At 30.6% G+C, this 15,421-nt stretch overlaps 1 protein-coding gene across 1 annotated transcript; it reads right to left on the reverse strand.

Annotated features, from left to right (window-relative positions):
* LOC109812995 (SNF2 domain-containing protein CLASSY 4) lies at positions 1 to 4,831 on the reverse strand. Its single transcript, XM_020377088.3, has 3 exons — positions 2,640 to 4,831; positions 2,271 to 2,414; positions 1 to 1,935 (listed from the first exon to the last, which is right to left on the reverse strand). Exons 1-3 carry the CDS (start codon positions 4,464 to 4,466, stop codon positions 1 to 3), a joined length of 3,906 nt encoding a protein of 1,301 aa, XP_020232677.3. The 5' UTR covers positions 4,467 to 4,831.
* Positions 4,832 to 15,421: the final 10,590 nt, after the last annotated feature.

A 15,421-nucleotide genomic window follows, 5' to 3' on the forward strand; every position in this document is an offset into this window, starting at 1 on the left:
TCAGAGCATTAGGGGGCCAGTTTCCAAATCTCTGTCCTTTGGTTGTAGCAAACATTCAGCAAACATGTCCTTAAGATTTTTATGCTGAAGCATGATATCAAGAACCTTATCCTCAAACTCTACTCCACAACTCTTGACCTTATCACTTTCAGCATTTTTATTTGAGAAAACCAGTTCAGATAACCGGTCCTTTTGTGCTTGTTTACAATACTTGGTGAATTCAGGGGTGTCCTGTGCAAGAAGATGGTAAGTGTAAACAACCCTCTTTTGCCCTAGTCTATATGCACGGCAAATAGCTTGCCTTTCAACTGAGGGGTTCCAAACAACATCAACAAGCACAACCCTTGAAGCTCCAGTTAAGTTAATGCCTTCAGAACATGCTTTTATAGAAGCAAGCAACACCTTTGCTTGGCTATTTGCATCATTGAAGCTATGAATGAGGGACTGTTTTTGCTTTTGGTCAACCTTGCCATACATATACAACACTTCCGTGCCCACAGACCAATTAAAGGTGGATTCAAGATGCTCCTTAATTAAGCACAAGGTATCAATGAATTGGCTGAAAACAAGGACTTTCTCATCAACTGCATCACAAAGTTTTACAAACTCCATCAAAAACTTGGTTTTCACCCCTCCATAAGGTTTTGGCCTAAGCTTTTCCAACCGATCCTTGTCAATGACAGCTTCTTCTTTTTCTGACAGAGAGCAGTTGAGGAAAAGGGATGGATGGACTGAGACCAAGGCCAACTTGTGTTCAAAGTTCAGTCCATTTTGAGAACATTCAATGCTCTCCAACATTTGTTGCTGGAAACCATCTGGCTGCAAAACCAGCACACAATCTCTCAAGCCAGGAAGGTTCTTCTGAAGAATGCTACCTTTGTGAACATTAACAAAGGGAGTCATCAGCATTTTTAGCTGGTTTATTTTCTCATCAGCTGGATTTCCAGAAGTAGCGGGTTCCCAATTCACATCTTTTGAAGCTTGTCTGTCATGCATTAGTCTACTTTGACAAAACTTCTTGAGTTCTTGGGGTATGCTGTCAGGAAAGGATGGTTTCATTAAACACAAAATATTGTAAAGTTCCATAAAATTGTTCTGGAAAGGTGTCCCAGAGAGAAGGATTCGCTTCTGAGTTCTACTTTCTGATAGAACCTTCCAAATGCAACTACGATGATTCCTTGGTGTGTGCCCTTCATCAAGAATTAGCAAACCAGGTTTGTCACGCAGAACCTCTCCCAAAGCATTTTTTTCAATGTGCTCCCTAGTCCCTGCACTTTTCTCTTTTTTCATCTTCCTATTTTTCTTATCTTTTTCACCATCAGCTTCAGACTTTCCCCCTGCTAGCTTTTCATACAAATTGTAGCTGATTAATAGAATGCTCTTTTCTTTGTACCATGAACACAACTTCATCATTCGTATGGTATCCTTATTATGCTGTTGATTGCCAGACCAGTCAATTTTATTTATGGCATATTCTTTTCCTGATAAATCAGCATTGTTCAGGTTATGGAATGGAATTCCTATGTTCCACTTCCTCAACTCATCTTCCCAAGTAAGCAATATGTTAGCAGGAGCAATGATAACAGGTAGACACTTTGGAAACACTTGCAAATATGTCTGAAGAAACACCATGGTCAACCTTGTCTTTCCTGTTCCAGGAGCATGAGAAATAATGCATCCACCTTCACAAGGCGGGCCAACCCTCTTTATCTTGGCAAGGTCAATGCTTCCATCCAAGTTTTTCCAAATGAACTCAAACCCTTCTTGTTGATGAGGATACAAGCTTTGTCTTATATCAGGAATAAGGTCCCAAACTGTGCCGTGAGACCACACTGCCTTTGAGTCATTTCCAGAACCATTAAACAGATCCCCATCAAATTGTGGGGTGTTCGCTCCACCGTTTGACCCCTTTCTACCTGATCTTTCAGAATCCACCTGTATCATGCAAAATGCAAACAAGTACACATACATTATTAGTACATCCTATCATAACATTTCATTAAGCATGACAATTAAACCAAACACATTAGCCAATATATATTTAAAATCTATGGTTCCCACAGCAGTCAATCACTGTTTTACTTTTAGCACGAGAAAAAAACACATAAATACTAAACAATAGTGAGTGAGCATCATAGTTATATCAACCTTTATGCCTGAGTTCATAAGTGAAAAGAAACTGACTATGGCAATGACAAAGTCTCCTCAACATTCTAAACTTAAGCAAATTAGTTTTCTATAAATTATCATCAATTTCAAACAAGGCTTACAAATGGTGGCGTAATATATTTGATCTCCGTAGCTATCCAACCACACCATCTGCAATATATCCCAATCTCCTCATTAAAAATAGTGTCATGCTTGCAATGGGAGGCTGGATTTTCGCTTGCTTCATTTGTCCCTATATTACCAACCTATAAATCATAACATACAAAGTTAGTTGCCAATTTGTTTGAACATCTATCCATTCATAAAGAATTCAGAACAGTTCAAATATTCAAATTCACATGCTACCACTAGTCCACTAGTTCCTTCTTAAGCACCACTTCACTCATGCACATAAGAATACAAACTTAAAATTTAAGTCTTCTTAGCATATAATGACTATAACTAGCCTTTCGGTTAGTAAAAAGAGTTACCTGTAACCCAATTTCTTCTGCTCGAAGCAACATATCCATTTCACCCCACAACATATCTAGTTCCTTCTCAGACTCTGTTTTTTCAATAGGTTCTTCTTTCATAAAGTCCCAATTCAAGGGAATTTCACCCCGACAAACTAATGGGGGAGTTTGACTCTGACCAACATCATGATCATTTTCTTCGAACTCGATTGAATCATTTTTAACAGTATCATGCTTGCCCCAAAAGCATTCAGTAAAGAATTTAAAACCTTGGTCCTTTGTTCTTGATGGCATCCTTAGGATTTCATGATATCTGTCTCTAGTTTCGTCATCATCCACCACTCTTAACTTCTCACGATTATGACTATTAAACCATTCTTTGTGCGCCCTTCCCTTGTCCTCCTTGATTACATATTCAGCTGAATATCCTATCTTATCTTGGATTTTTTGAAAAGATGATAAATTTCTCACACCTTTTCTTCTGGCATGATTATGCCCTTTTCCTTCATGTTCATCAAGATTCAAGCAGTCATGTACATTGGCATTGGGATTGGCATTATTATTTTTATTTCTCTTCTTGACCACAGGTGGATCTCCTATCTCAGTTTCTCCATCTCGAAGCATCCTATCCATTTCGTCCCACAACATATCAATCTCCCTTTCAGGCTCCGAATCATGTTCTTCAATATCGACAGAGACACTAGCATTGGCATGGACATTATCATTCTTCTCACTCTTCTTGGCCACAGCTGAATCTCCGGTCTCTTTCTGCAGTGACACACTTTGGTGACTTGTATTTAGTGCTTCATTCTCGGAAGGCGTTGAACTACTAGAATTTTGAAAGTGATCAACAAAGACTTCAGCATCAGCACTGACACTTTCAACTCTCTTTGCTTCATGCTTCTCTTCTGCTTTCAGTCTCTCCTCCTTAGCAAACGCAGATTTACAAGAGGTCGCACTAGCACAATCAGGACCAATCCATTCCTCTCGCTCTTCCTCCTCATCTACCTGCTCATTATCTTTCCTTTCAACTTTTCTTCTTCTCCAAACTCCACTGCCTTCAGTTGCACTCTCCACGTTTCTCACCCTCTCCTTCACCATCTTTTCTGATGAGTTATTTTGCATTTGATTTGTGTCAGATTTTGTTTCTATCCCAACACTTTCAGATCCACTTTCCACCTTACTCACCCTCTCCTTCACTATCTTGTTGTATTCCCCCCTCTCATCATCATCATCATTATCATTATCATCACTATCATCCTCATCATCCTCATCTTCATCATCATCATCACCACAAGAAGAATCACTCTCCTCACTGCTCGAGCATTCAATCTCCACCCCATCATCATCAACCCGAAAATCCTCATCACTGGTTTCCCCATCCTCACTATCACTTTCATCTGAACCACAACTTTCACCCTCACTCTCACTATTTCGCGTCATTACAACCGGTTTTTCACGTCTACCACCGTACTCATCATCCTCAAAGTTAACCTTTTCCTCTTTACACTCCTTTTCTTCTTTACCCTCAAACATCTTCTCACAATGCCTCAACCCCTTTTCCTCATCACTCCCAACATCACTGTCACCAACAACAATCACCTCTTCAGGATCATCATCACTCTCTCCCAAATACTCAAAACCCTCCTCGAGTAAATCACCGGATGAAGATAAAGCGCCACACCCCAATTCAATTTTCTCACTTGGACCCTCTTCATCATCCAAACAAATCAAATCAACAACACGTCCATCCACCTTTCTCCTCTTCACTCTCATTCTCAAACCACTCCCAACTACCCTTCTCTTGCTACGGGTCCTGCAGGCAACAGGAACACCCTGATACATTTCGAACAACAAAGGTAATTAAAAACCAAAAACAAAAAAAACTTTTTTTAAACAACAGGATCAACCCCACCACGCAAGATTGCTTCTTTTTCTTTTTTAGTTTCCTCTCAAGTCCAAACTGATCAACCCAGATTGCAATGAAAACTTAACTCTCCCATTTAATGTTTATAACTGAAGAAAAGGAAAACACCTCGTTGGTGAAATGAACAAACAGATAACGTGATTTTGGGGCAATCTAAAGAAGCTAATCGAGTGAATAAGAAAAAAAAAAAAAAAAAAAAAAAAGAGTGCAAAAAGCGGTGGTAGAAAGAAGTGGAAGAAAACGAGGGAGATGAAGGAGACAGAGAATGCAGTTTCTAAATAAGTAAAAGTGGCGCCAATAAGAAAGTGAATAATAATGGAGAAGGGTCAAAAAAGTCTTCAAAGGATCTCAACGCAGACTGCATTGAACTGAAGATGCTGACAAAAAGATCATATTTGTACAGCAATATCAATGCTAATTGTTATGTTGCAGAACTGAACAACTTCAAATATAATTTTTTTTCTTCTTACAGTACAAATATAAAATAAAAAGAAAGATCTTTGTCTTAGAAGAAAAAAAGAGAGACTTCTAATTAATATATATATATATAATTTTGTAGTAAGAACTATAATAATGACTAAATTGAAACAAATAACTATAAACACCAAAACAAGACAAGAAAAAATATCCTAAATGAAAATAATTCTATGCTGTAGGAAAATAAGAACTTGTTTAAACATAAATTTTAATACGGTAATATAATGTTTAAATTTGATGCTTATATTTCTTAAGATAGATATTAAAAAAGTATCTCATATGTGTGTGATAGATATTCTAATTAAACATATTAGTAATTAAAGAGGATAATTAAAGAATTAACAAATATCGTTTTGTTGAAAATGGGAATAGAAGTGTAGTAATATTTTAAAGACTTTTTCAGTCAAAAAATATAATTTAAATGGGAATTCTAATTATTCTAGGCATAAAAATAGTAGTGTGGTCCACAAACGTTTTCTATTTTTTTCATGTTTTAAAATCATGCAAATAAAAAAAAAATTCTGAGCATTTGTCTTATTTTTAGTCTTTGTAAAAAAAATGTCAGTTTTAAATTGTTAATATTTTTAGTGTTTTTTTTAGTCTTTATTACTATATCTAATTAATTAAAGTAATAAATAATATTTTTAATCAAGATATTTATATTATTTTTAGGTGAACAATTTAATAAAGTAATGTGTTTATTATTTCATATAAATAAGATAATTATATATAATATTTTTATATTTTTAAAATTTTAGTATATTTTGAAAATTGATTTCTATTAATTTTAATAAGTTTAATTGTATTTTTATCCCTCAAGTATTGTAATTGTGCAATTTTGATCCCAAGATTTTAATTGGGTAATTTTAGTCTCTAAAGGATTACAATTATTCGATTTTGTTCCTTCAATTTTTAATTGAACAATTTTAGTCCTTCAAATATTATAATTGTACAATTTTAATCTTTCTCATTAAAAATTTAGTGTATATATATATATATAATATTTTAAAATTATACAATTATTTGTCTATTCAAGTTAACGTATACTATAATTTTCATTAATGTATCAAATGATATATATTTATTATTATTAAATAAATAAAATTTATATATTATTATTTTTATAATATTACTGATAAATTAATATCAATAATATTATTAGTATATTTGTAGATAAACTAATAATTTGATAAATATAAATTATTATATATTAAGATATTTTTACAAAAATATAAGTATATTAATTAGAAATATGCATATTTTATCTAATATATTTATATTTTTGTAAAAGTATATTAATATATATTAAGTTATATTTATCAAATTATTAGTTTATCTATAAATATACTAAAAATATTATTGATATTAATTTATCAGTAATATTAAAATACTAATAATATATAAATTTTATTTATTTAGTAATAATAAATATATATCATTTGATACATTAATAAAAATTATAATATATGTTAACTTAAATAAGTAAACAATTGTATAATTTTAAAAACATTATATATATATATATATATATATATATATCTTAAAATTTAAAAATTATTAAATTTTTAATGAAAAAGACTAAACTTGCACAATTATGATATTTGATGGATTAAAATTGTTCAATTAAAAAGCAAGGAATTAAAATCATACAATTGCAATCTTTTAAGGACTAAAATTACTCAATTAAAACATTTGAGATTAAAATTGCACAATTGCGATACTTGAAGAATCAAAAATATAATTAAATCATTTTAATATTATCCTTACTTCTCAATCCACCAATTTATTTTTAACATCCCACTTTTAAATATATATATATATATATATATATATATATATATATAATTTTGAATTTACTTTTTAATATATATAATTTATTTAGACACTTATTATTTGATTTTAATATATTAATTTTGTATTTCAATATAAAATTACTGTTTTGTGATATATTAAAATAAATAAATTATATTACAATCTGTCAAAACTAATGAATTAAAATATAAAATTAAAATTAAAGTAATAATATATTAAAAGTAAATAATAAGTATCTAAGTAAATTATAATATTAAAAATATAATTAAAAATTATATTAAAAAACTAAAAATTAAATAATATTAATAAAAATAAAAAAATTATTATTCATAATGTATTAAAATAAAATTATAGTAATTATCATATTTATATAAAATAATAAATAAATTAGTTTTTGACTAAAAAATAAATATATTATCTAATTAAATTACGCACCAACAAATAATTTGATTGTTTTAATTTTAAAAAAAATCGTAACATTAATTATCTTCATAAATATATTGAATTAAGATTTCATAAAATTATTTTAATAAAAAAAAGTCTCCTATATTTTAAAAGAATCTGTTAAAATATAATAATTTTTAAGTTTTTTTTAAATGATCTTATAATCAAGATTTTATAATTAATATAAATTTTTAATGAATTTATATCATAAGAATTTATAAAATTTGAAAGAGTTTTATGAGATTTTGAAAAATAATATAGAATTTTAAAAAATAATAATATAAATGATAAATTTTGAATGAAAAAAATAAAATCAATACAATTTTTTCAATCTTTTAAATAACACTTGATTTTAACTTCATGTATTCTTAAATAACATTTCTCTACTTATAATCATCCATGTAATGATATTTTCCCATTTATGTTATTGAATTTGAATAAGGTGTTCAAATTTATGATGTTCATTAACTTCTAAAATTGTCAAAATTGATCTAAGCTGATGGGTTGACTCATTGACTCGCTAGATTAAGCCAAGTTGGACTCTTTGTTCAGATTTGACAAAATTTAGGCCAATTTGACTAAGTCTAAAGAGACAATCAGGTTAGACTGAGTTAATAAAAATTAGGTTGGAAGGCATTGGGATTATTTGGTCCAATTTTTATTTTTTTCTTTTGAATTACATGTAAAATTATTAAAAAAAATCAAGATATATATATATATATATAGACACACACATATTCACACACACACTCACACACACACACACATATATATATATATATATATATATATATATATATATATATATATATATATATAATTCTATTCAAAATGATATTGCATATGGCTTAAGTAGTGAAATTTCCTAAATAATTTTATAAATAAGCTAAAAAAATATATTCACACACATATTCACACACACACAAGGTTTTATCTATATTAATTTTATAAATAACCTAAAAAATTCTCTTAGATCGTGTTTAGATGAAGACATTTAAAAGTTGAGATACTTGAAATTTTAATTATTTTGATTGAATAATTTCATTTAAATTTGTTAAATTTTAATTACTTAATTTTCATCATATATAAAATTCAATTTTTAATTTGATTAAAATTTAAAATTTCAATATTAAATTTTATTGAAAATAAACATTAGTTAAATTTTAATAATTTAAAAATTTGATAATAGATAATATAACATCCCCAATTTTTTACTAATATAATAGTTTATTTATTATTTATTTTTATATTTATTGGGACTACTTTCTTATAATTGTTTTAATTAATTAAATGGGTTTTATAGAATATTTTAGAGGTTTTTAATAATTATGAGTATTTTAATTAAATAATAAATATTTATGAAAATTATTTTGTGTAATATTTATTAGAGAACTATGTATTCTTATGATATTTTGTTATAATAAGTATTTGGAGAAAATTATGTGTTTTATTGTAATTATTAATATATTTTATTTTAATTATTTATAATAAGGGAAGGGAAATTATTTTTGATAACCATGGTTCACATTTTTACTAAAGGGCTAAAAGGAGGTTAAGTTTAAAAAAAAAAAAAAAAAAAAAAAAAAAAAAAAAAAAAAGCTGGTCAGTTTTACATTTTCACATTTTTCTCACTTACGCGTTTACGCTCCAGAGCTCGGAGATTCGGAAGGAGGAGGAAACCACCCTAAATTTAACCATTCATCTTTTCTGCTCAACAAGGTAAGGGAGGATTGAGAAACCTCGCTATATAGGTGTGGGAATGTATGTTGGGTAGTGGGATTGGCCTCCAATCCTGAGTTTGTTGTATGCTCATGTATGAGGAATTTTCTCCAATTGTGTCTGTTTCATCTATTGTTCTTCTTATATGTAATTAATTGTATGAAGTGCTTGAGTGAATGATTAATTTGAGTTTTAGAATTGTAATTGTATGATTTGAGATCTCTATGGATTCCTATGAAAAACCTTAAGGGAATGCATTGATAATTATAAGAGAAGATTGTTTGAAGATGTAATTGTATGAGTAAACTGTATTATTTTAAGTGTTTATCGTATGATTTAGAACATTTTTACCGATTGTATGAAGAGATTAATAATTTGGATACAAAATGCGACAAATCGTAAATTTGTAGAGTTCTGATCGTAGAAACCACGCTAAGCGTCATTTCTGGCGCTAAGCATCAAGGTGACAAAAAGTTGATAATATTGTCTGTGACCCTCAGGCTAAGCGTGAGCCTGAGGCTTAGCATGGCTCAACCAGAGAGTTAAAATTACTCTCTGTCTCTGGAAGCCTTGCGCTGAGTGCCCAATCTAGGGCTGGGCGCCAATTGCTCTGTTATGCTTCTTTCTTTCTTTGCTTGGTGAATTCTATTGGTGCAATGTGAATCTTGTGTTACTTCTATCTTGTGATCTATGATATGCAACGATGTGAATCTCTTATGTTATTCAATGTTATCCTTTAATGAATATAATTGATGAGTATGTGATGTGAGAAAATTTGATACGGTGGAGTGACATGATAATGTGATATGAGAATGCATAGAGTCTTGATTTACATGCATCATTTGCATAAATGTTTTTAAGGATACGATATGGAATACACCGCCAAGGAAGACCCCCTTGTGTAAAAGCTTGGGGATTAGTCCTTGGGAATAGCTTGGTTTGTAAGTCCCAATCTCGCCCATTGTGTGCATGAGATGTATCTTGCGCGACTTAGCTATCCCGACTAGACCTTGGTAGTATGTCCTTCTAGTGAGAGTGCGCAGAGGATGTGACCCTACATGTACTCCTAGACTACTCTACGTGTGTTGCTAGCGGCAATGCACCATGTGATGTGTTACTGGCACCACATGCATGATAATATGTAGTCTGTGTCCATTACAAGTGCATTTTAATTTTATATGTTAAAGTGATTTTTATGTCTTGGATGGGTGAGATGTGATATTGTTGTTAATCTATCTATGCTATGTACATATACATGTATTGTTTGTGTTTGGCTATCTGGTGTGTATTCCTACACCATGAGTCAGAGTGAGATGTTTCTCACTCCCTTTTCTTTTGTGTTGTTTTTCTTTGGTTGTTATATAGGTGATCATCAACATATGGTTGAGGATGTTGGTGATGAAACTTAGGCTTCAGTGTTGGGCTTTGCTTTGATAGGACATGTGACATCGGGGCGTAGATAGGATTAGATTAAGATGTTATTTCTATTAAATTATTTTGAAAATCTTAGCCTTATTTCTTTTGAAATTTTCCCTGATTATGTTATTAATTTGTTTAAGTTATGGATGTGGTGCTCTCTATCTGAACATGTTTGGTATTTTAATAATGAAAGATTATGTTATTCAAATTTTATTATTTATGTGTTGCGATATGCGAGGTAGAGGGTGTCACAGATAATATTTAATAATTCAAAATAATTTTAAATATTTAATAATTTAAAATAAATATTAATAAACTATACATCAATATTGATAGATTCAAACAATAGGAGAAAAAAGAAAAGAATAGAAAAATGAGAAAGATGAGCAGAAACATAAAAAAATGAGATTGAAAAAAGAAGAAAAGAAAAAGGAGAAAGAGAAAAAAATGAGAAAGTAGAAATAAAAGAAGAAAAAAGTCATCCCAAATTTCATAGGTTTCTAATGAGATTGATGAATGAATAATGTAACGTAGTAAGTTATTTTAGAAGCCCAAAAGCCTAGTATGGATGATTTAGTAGCCTAGAATGGGTTGTTCCCAAACTGAAACGGGCTGTTCCAAGCTACTAAATTGACCTATAAATCGTAGTTGAGAACGGGCCGTTCCAAACCCCAGAACGGGCTCTTCTGGATGGAGAACGAGCCGTTCTGGATGGAGAACGGGCTGTTTTGGTTTCAGAACGGGTCGTTCTGCATGTGATTTTTGCACATGATGAAGGGATGCAAAACGGGTCGTTCCGGATTCGAAACGGGCCGTTTTGGCCACTCCTGAACTTCTATTAATAGGGATTGTGTGGTTGAGGAGAAAGTGAAGTTTTTTAGAGAGAAGTTTTAGAGAGAAGGACTCTAGTTCTATGAGCTCCTTTCTCTCCCAAATTTCTCTGTATGATTCTTTTTCTCCTCTAGATCACTAATGTCTTCTGTCTTTTCTTGAAATTCAGACTAGAAAGCTTGCTTTGGGTGGATTGAAGTTCCGGGTTGAGCTTTGGAATAAAATTCTACTTCTCCTCAGTTCTTGGCCATTTTGAGCCAATTTTCAGGTAAGGGAAGCTAGAATGTTTGTTTTTTAGGTTGCATGTGAGTTTAGAAACTAAATTGATGCATGAAAGTCGAGGATCCATGGTTAGATCGGAGAATTCGCTCATTTTCGAGGTTTTGGGAAAAATGGGGCTTTTGGTGATTTTGATGCATCAGATGGGTGCATGTGAGATTTAAGTTTATTTTTGTGTTTTATGGAGTCTATGCATTGTGTTTTTGTGTTTGCATGTGGCTGGATTTGTTGGTTTGGATGAGATTTTTTGAACTCTCTGATTGGGATTAGGTCGGGCGCAAGTTGAGCGCGCCAGGCGTGGAAGAGCTTAAGGCTCTCGGGTTGGATGTTAGGCCGGGCGTGATTTGGTTGCACCGGGCGTGAGTGAGTTTGATGTTTTTGGATTGAAATTGATGCTTATGCATGTTTAAAATTGAAGTTTTAGATCATGTATGTATGATATATGATGTATGGTGAGGTGTGATTCATATGTATGCTTGGTAATGATATATATGAATGTTTAAATATGATATGGCATGAGTATATGTTCATATGAGTATGATTATTGATAATGATGGTGGGTAGACCATGTATGAGGTATGATGCATTATTGCATGTGATGTCTTATGGCATTTGTATGATTGTTGATCATGATGGTGGGTAGACCATGTATGATATATGATGCATTATTGCATGTGATGTCTTATGGCATGTGTATGATTGTTGATCATGATGGTGGGCAGACCATGTATGATGTGTGATGCATAATTGCATGTGATGCCTTATGGCATGAGTCTAGCCTAGGACTTGAGGAGAGGGAAAATATTTTCAAACTGGAAGAGCTCACATAGAGTCTCTTGAGAGTGGTGCTTGGATAGGCCACTAATATATGAGAGTGGTGCTCAGGTAGGCCACTGGATTTGGGTGAGAGTGGTGCTCAGGTAGGTCACTAGGTTGGGTGAGTTTCCTCTAAGTCCTTAGCTAGTATTGGAGCGGGGTATGAGGTCGAGGGTTATTCCCTTAACCAAGTACTCGGGAAGGTGCGTGGATCCTTGCGAATAGTCGGTGGGCGAACTCCACAATTGACTTGGTAATGCATGCCAAGGTCGTGGTAAGCTTGTACCTAGCTGTGCTATACCTGACGGTAGATCTGGACTTCCAATTGTGTAAGTGGCATCATCCAAGTAAATCCGAGTGAGGATTATATCCTGTTTAGCTGTGACCGAGCGGGTGCATTGGGCGTGAAAACGGTTGGGGTGGTTTTGGTAGGATGGGATGTCACTTATATATACTGCTCTGTTGTTAGGGAGATCTCCTGGGTGTATATGTGACGACGCATTAGATGATTGATATGCATTGATATCTGTCATGAGTTGCATGTATTGCATGATTGTTATGATGATGAAGTGTATGGTGTTTGACTTCATGTTTGATGAGTGGATGATTTGATTGAGATGGAAGTTCCTTTAGGACTTGAGTTGGATGCATGTGTAGTATAGATTTTATTCTGTACTTGTATGATTGATTTTTGAACTCTAGCTTACCCTTCTGTTTCTATGTGGTGGGACTGCAATGATCATACTTGGTATGGGAGTAGGTCAGAGATAGCTTGGAGTTGAGGTAACCGCTGCGAGACGGGGAGTTTGATCCTCGTGTTAGAGTTACCATTTTGGGTAATGGTTTTGTTTGTGCTTGACCGGCACTAGGGAATATTATTTTTGGGATGACTGTACATATATGGTATTCTATTTTGTATACAGAAACTTAGTTATTTTTATTCTTACTTATCCCTGTATGTATGAGTTATCCAGCTTAATATTTCTCTTAGTTTGCTAGTAGTAGTGCAATTCCACTAAGTGTAAAGACCATGGTGGGTCGTTACAAATAAATTATATGTAAATTCTACCAAAAAAGTCTCACAAAATCTATCATTCAAAATAATTCATTAAAATCTAAATAATTTTCAATATCAGCATACATTTTAAAAATAAAAAATAATTAAATATTATCATATTTTAACGTACTTTAAAAAAAATTAATTATCTTAATTAAATATCATAAAAAATTATTATATTAAAAATATTAATTAAATACTATAAGACTTTTTTATAATAAAAAAATATCTTAAAATCCTAATCTAATACATGTATCATTCATTTTATAAGCATGACAACACTAAACTAATCTAATACTCTCTTAATATTTGTCATTTTATAAGCATGACTTATAAACTAACTAACTAAAGGTAATGGTAAAAAATTTTTAAAAAAATATCAAAGATTTAAAATTCACAACAAAAAAAAAAACATATCTCAAGAACAAAAAACAACACAGACTCGTATATGCAGACTTAAAATATATTTCGACCTATTTTATTTTATTCTCTTAACTGTAAACATCTTTCAAATTGATCCTATGTGTTAGTTGCATTTAACTTTATTATATTATCAATGGTTTAAAATTTTCTTCCTATTTAACTTAAAGAGAAGAAAAAAAAAACTTCATTTGATCACAAAATACTATATATAATATGATAAATTTATTAATTTTTATAATAATTATCTCAAAATTATATTAATAATAATTTTTATGTTGACCGATAATGTAAGAGTTCTAACAAGTTGATATTGGCTTTTACGCTGACGCATGACATTAAACTTTTGGCTAAATTGATATTGGTTAATTTTATTAAAACTTCTAACAAGTTGGTCACCCCGTTTATTTTATTTTTATTTATTTTTTATTTCCATTTGTCTTTGTTAACATCATCTTATACATTAATTATTTATATTTTCGTGCTTGTCTAATTTATATTTTGTGTTTTATGTTGTTGAAGAATGAAGATTGAGAATGACACTCAAGTGAATTTTTATGGTTCTATGAGATATTGAATGGATCATTGAAAGCATAATATATAGGGTTGGTTGCTTATGGTGTGACCATGTTGACTTACAAAGATGAGAAATTGATGGAGGATATTATTTATAGATATAGTGTAGTGTAGATGTTGCTAATAGAGGGTGGTGATTGTGGCATATAGATTGAGGAATAATTGAGGTTGTGAGTATGGTTTTAATTGTTATAATGGTTATACTAGATGATATATATATATATATATATATATATATATATATATATATATATATATATATATATATAAATTAGGATCATATCAATCCATATTAGAAAGAAATAAAGTAATATTTTTAATTATGATTTCAAATTTAAAGTAATTTTATGTGTTATGTGTGTTAACTTATTAGATATTTAAAATTAGTTAAAAGATTAAAATTAAATAATATTAATTAAAAAAAATACAAATTAACATCATAAAGTTAGATTTAATAGATAAATTAAAAAAAAAAAAAGTTAGAGATCTACACCAAAAGAAAAAAAAAAGGTTGGAGGAGCACAATACTAATTTTTCTTACAACAAAACTTTGGTTTTATACTCTTTCATTTTTGTAAAACTCATCTATACTTGTAATAATCCTAAATTTTAAGTTAGACATTTTAAATAATTATTATAAATGTAAAAGTTATTATTTTAAAAGTTAGACTGACTGATACAATCAAGAATCGATTCGCTTCCATATCTATTAACTCAAAAAAATTGAAACATCTCATAATTAATGCAAACTAGTTTATTGGTCTAATCCATTATCTTTTATTATTATTTTTTTAATATTTTCAATTATTCTAAAACATTTTTAAGATAAATAAAAACATATTTTAAATATCTCCATAAATATAAAATATTTTGTTAATTTTATAAAATAGACAATTTAGTCAATTATATTTATTTATAACTTTTAGGTCCTAATTTCTCATGATTTCATATTATCTTATTATTTAAAATGTTAAAATAATAAACATAATTATTACTAGTTTCTCGACTACATTGAACATTAAA

Source organism: Cajanus cajan, chromosome 4 (genome assembly GCF_000230855.2).
Source record: "Cajanus cajan strain Asha chromosome 4, NIPB_CcT2T_4, whole genome shotgun sequence".
Lineage (NCBI taxonomy): Eukaryota > Viridiplantae > Streptophyta > Magnoliopsida > Fabales > Fabaceae > Cajanus > Cajanus cajan.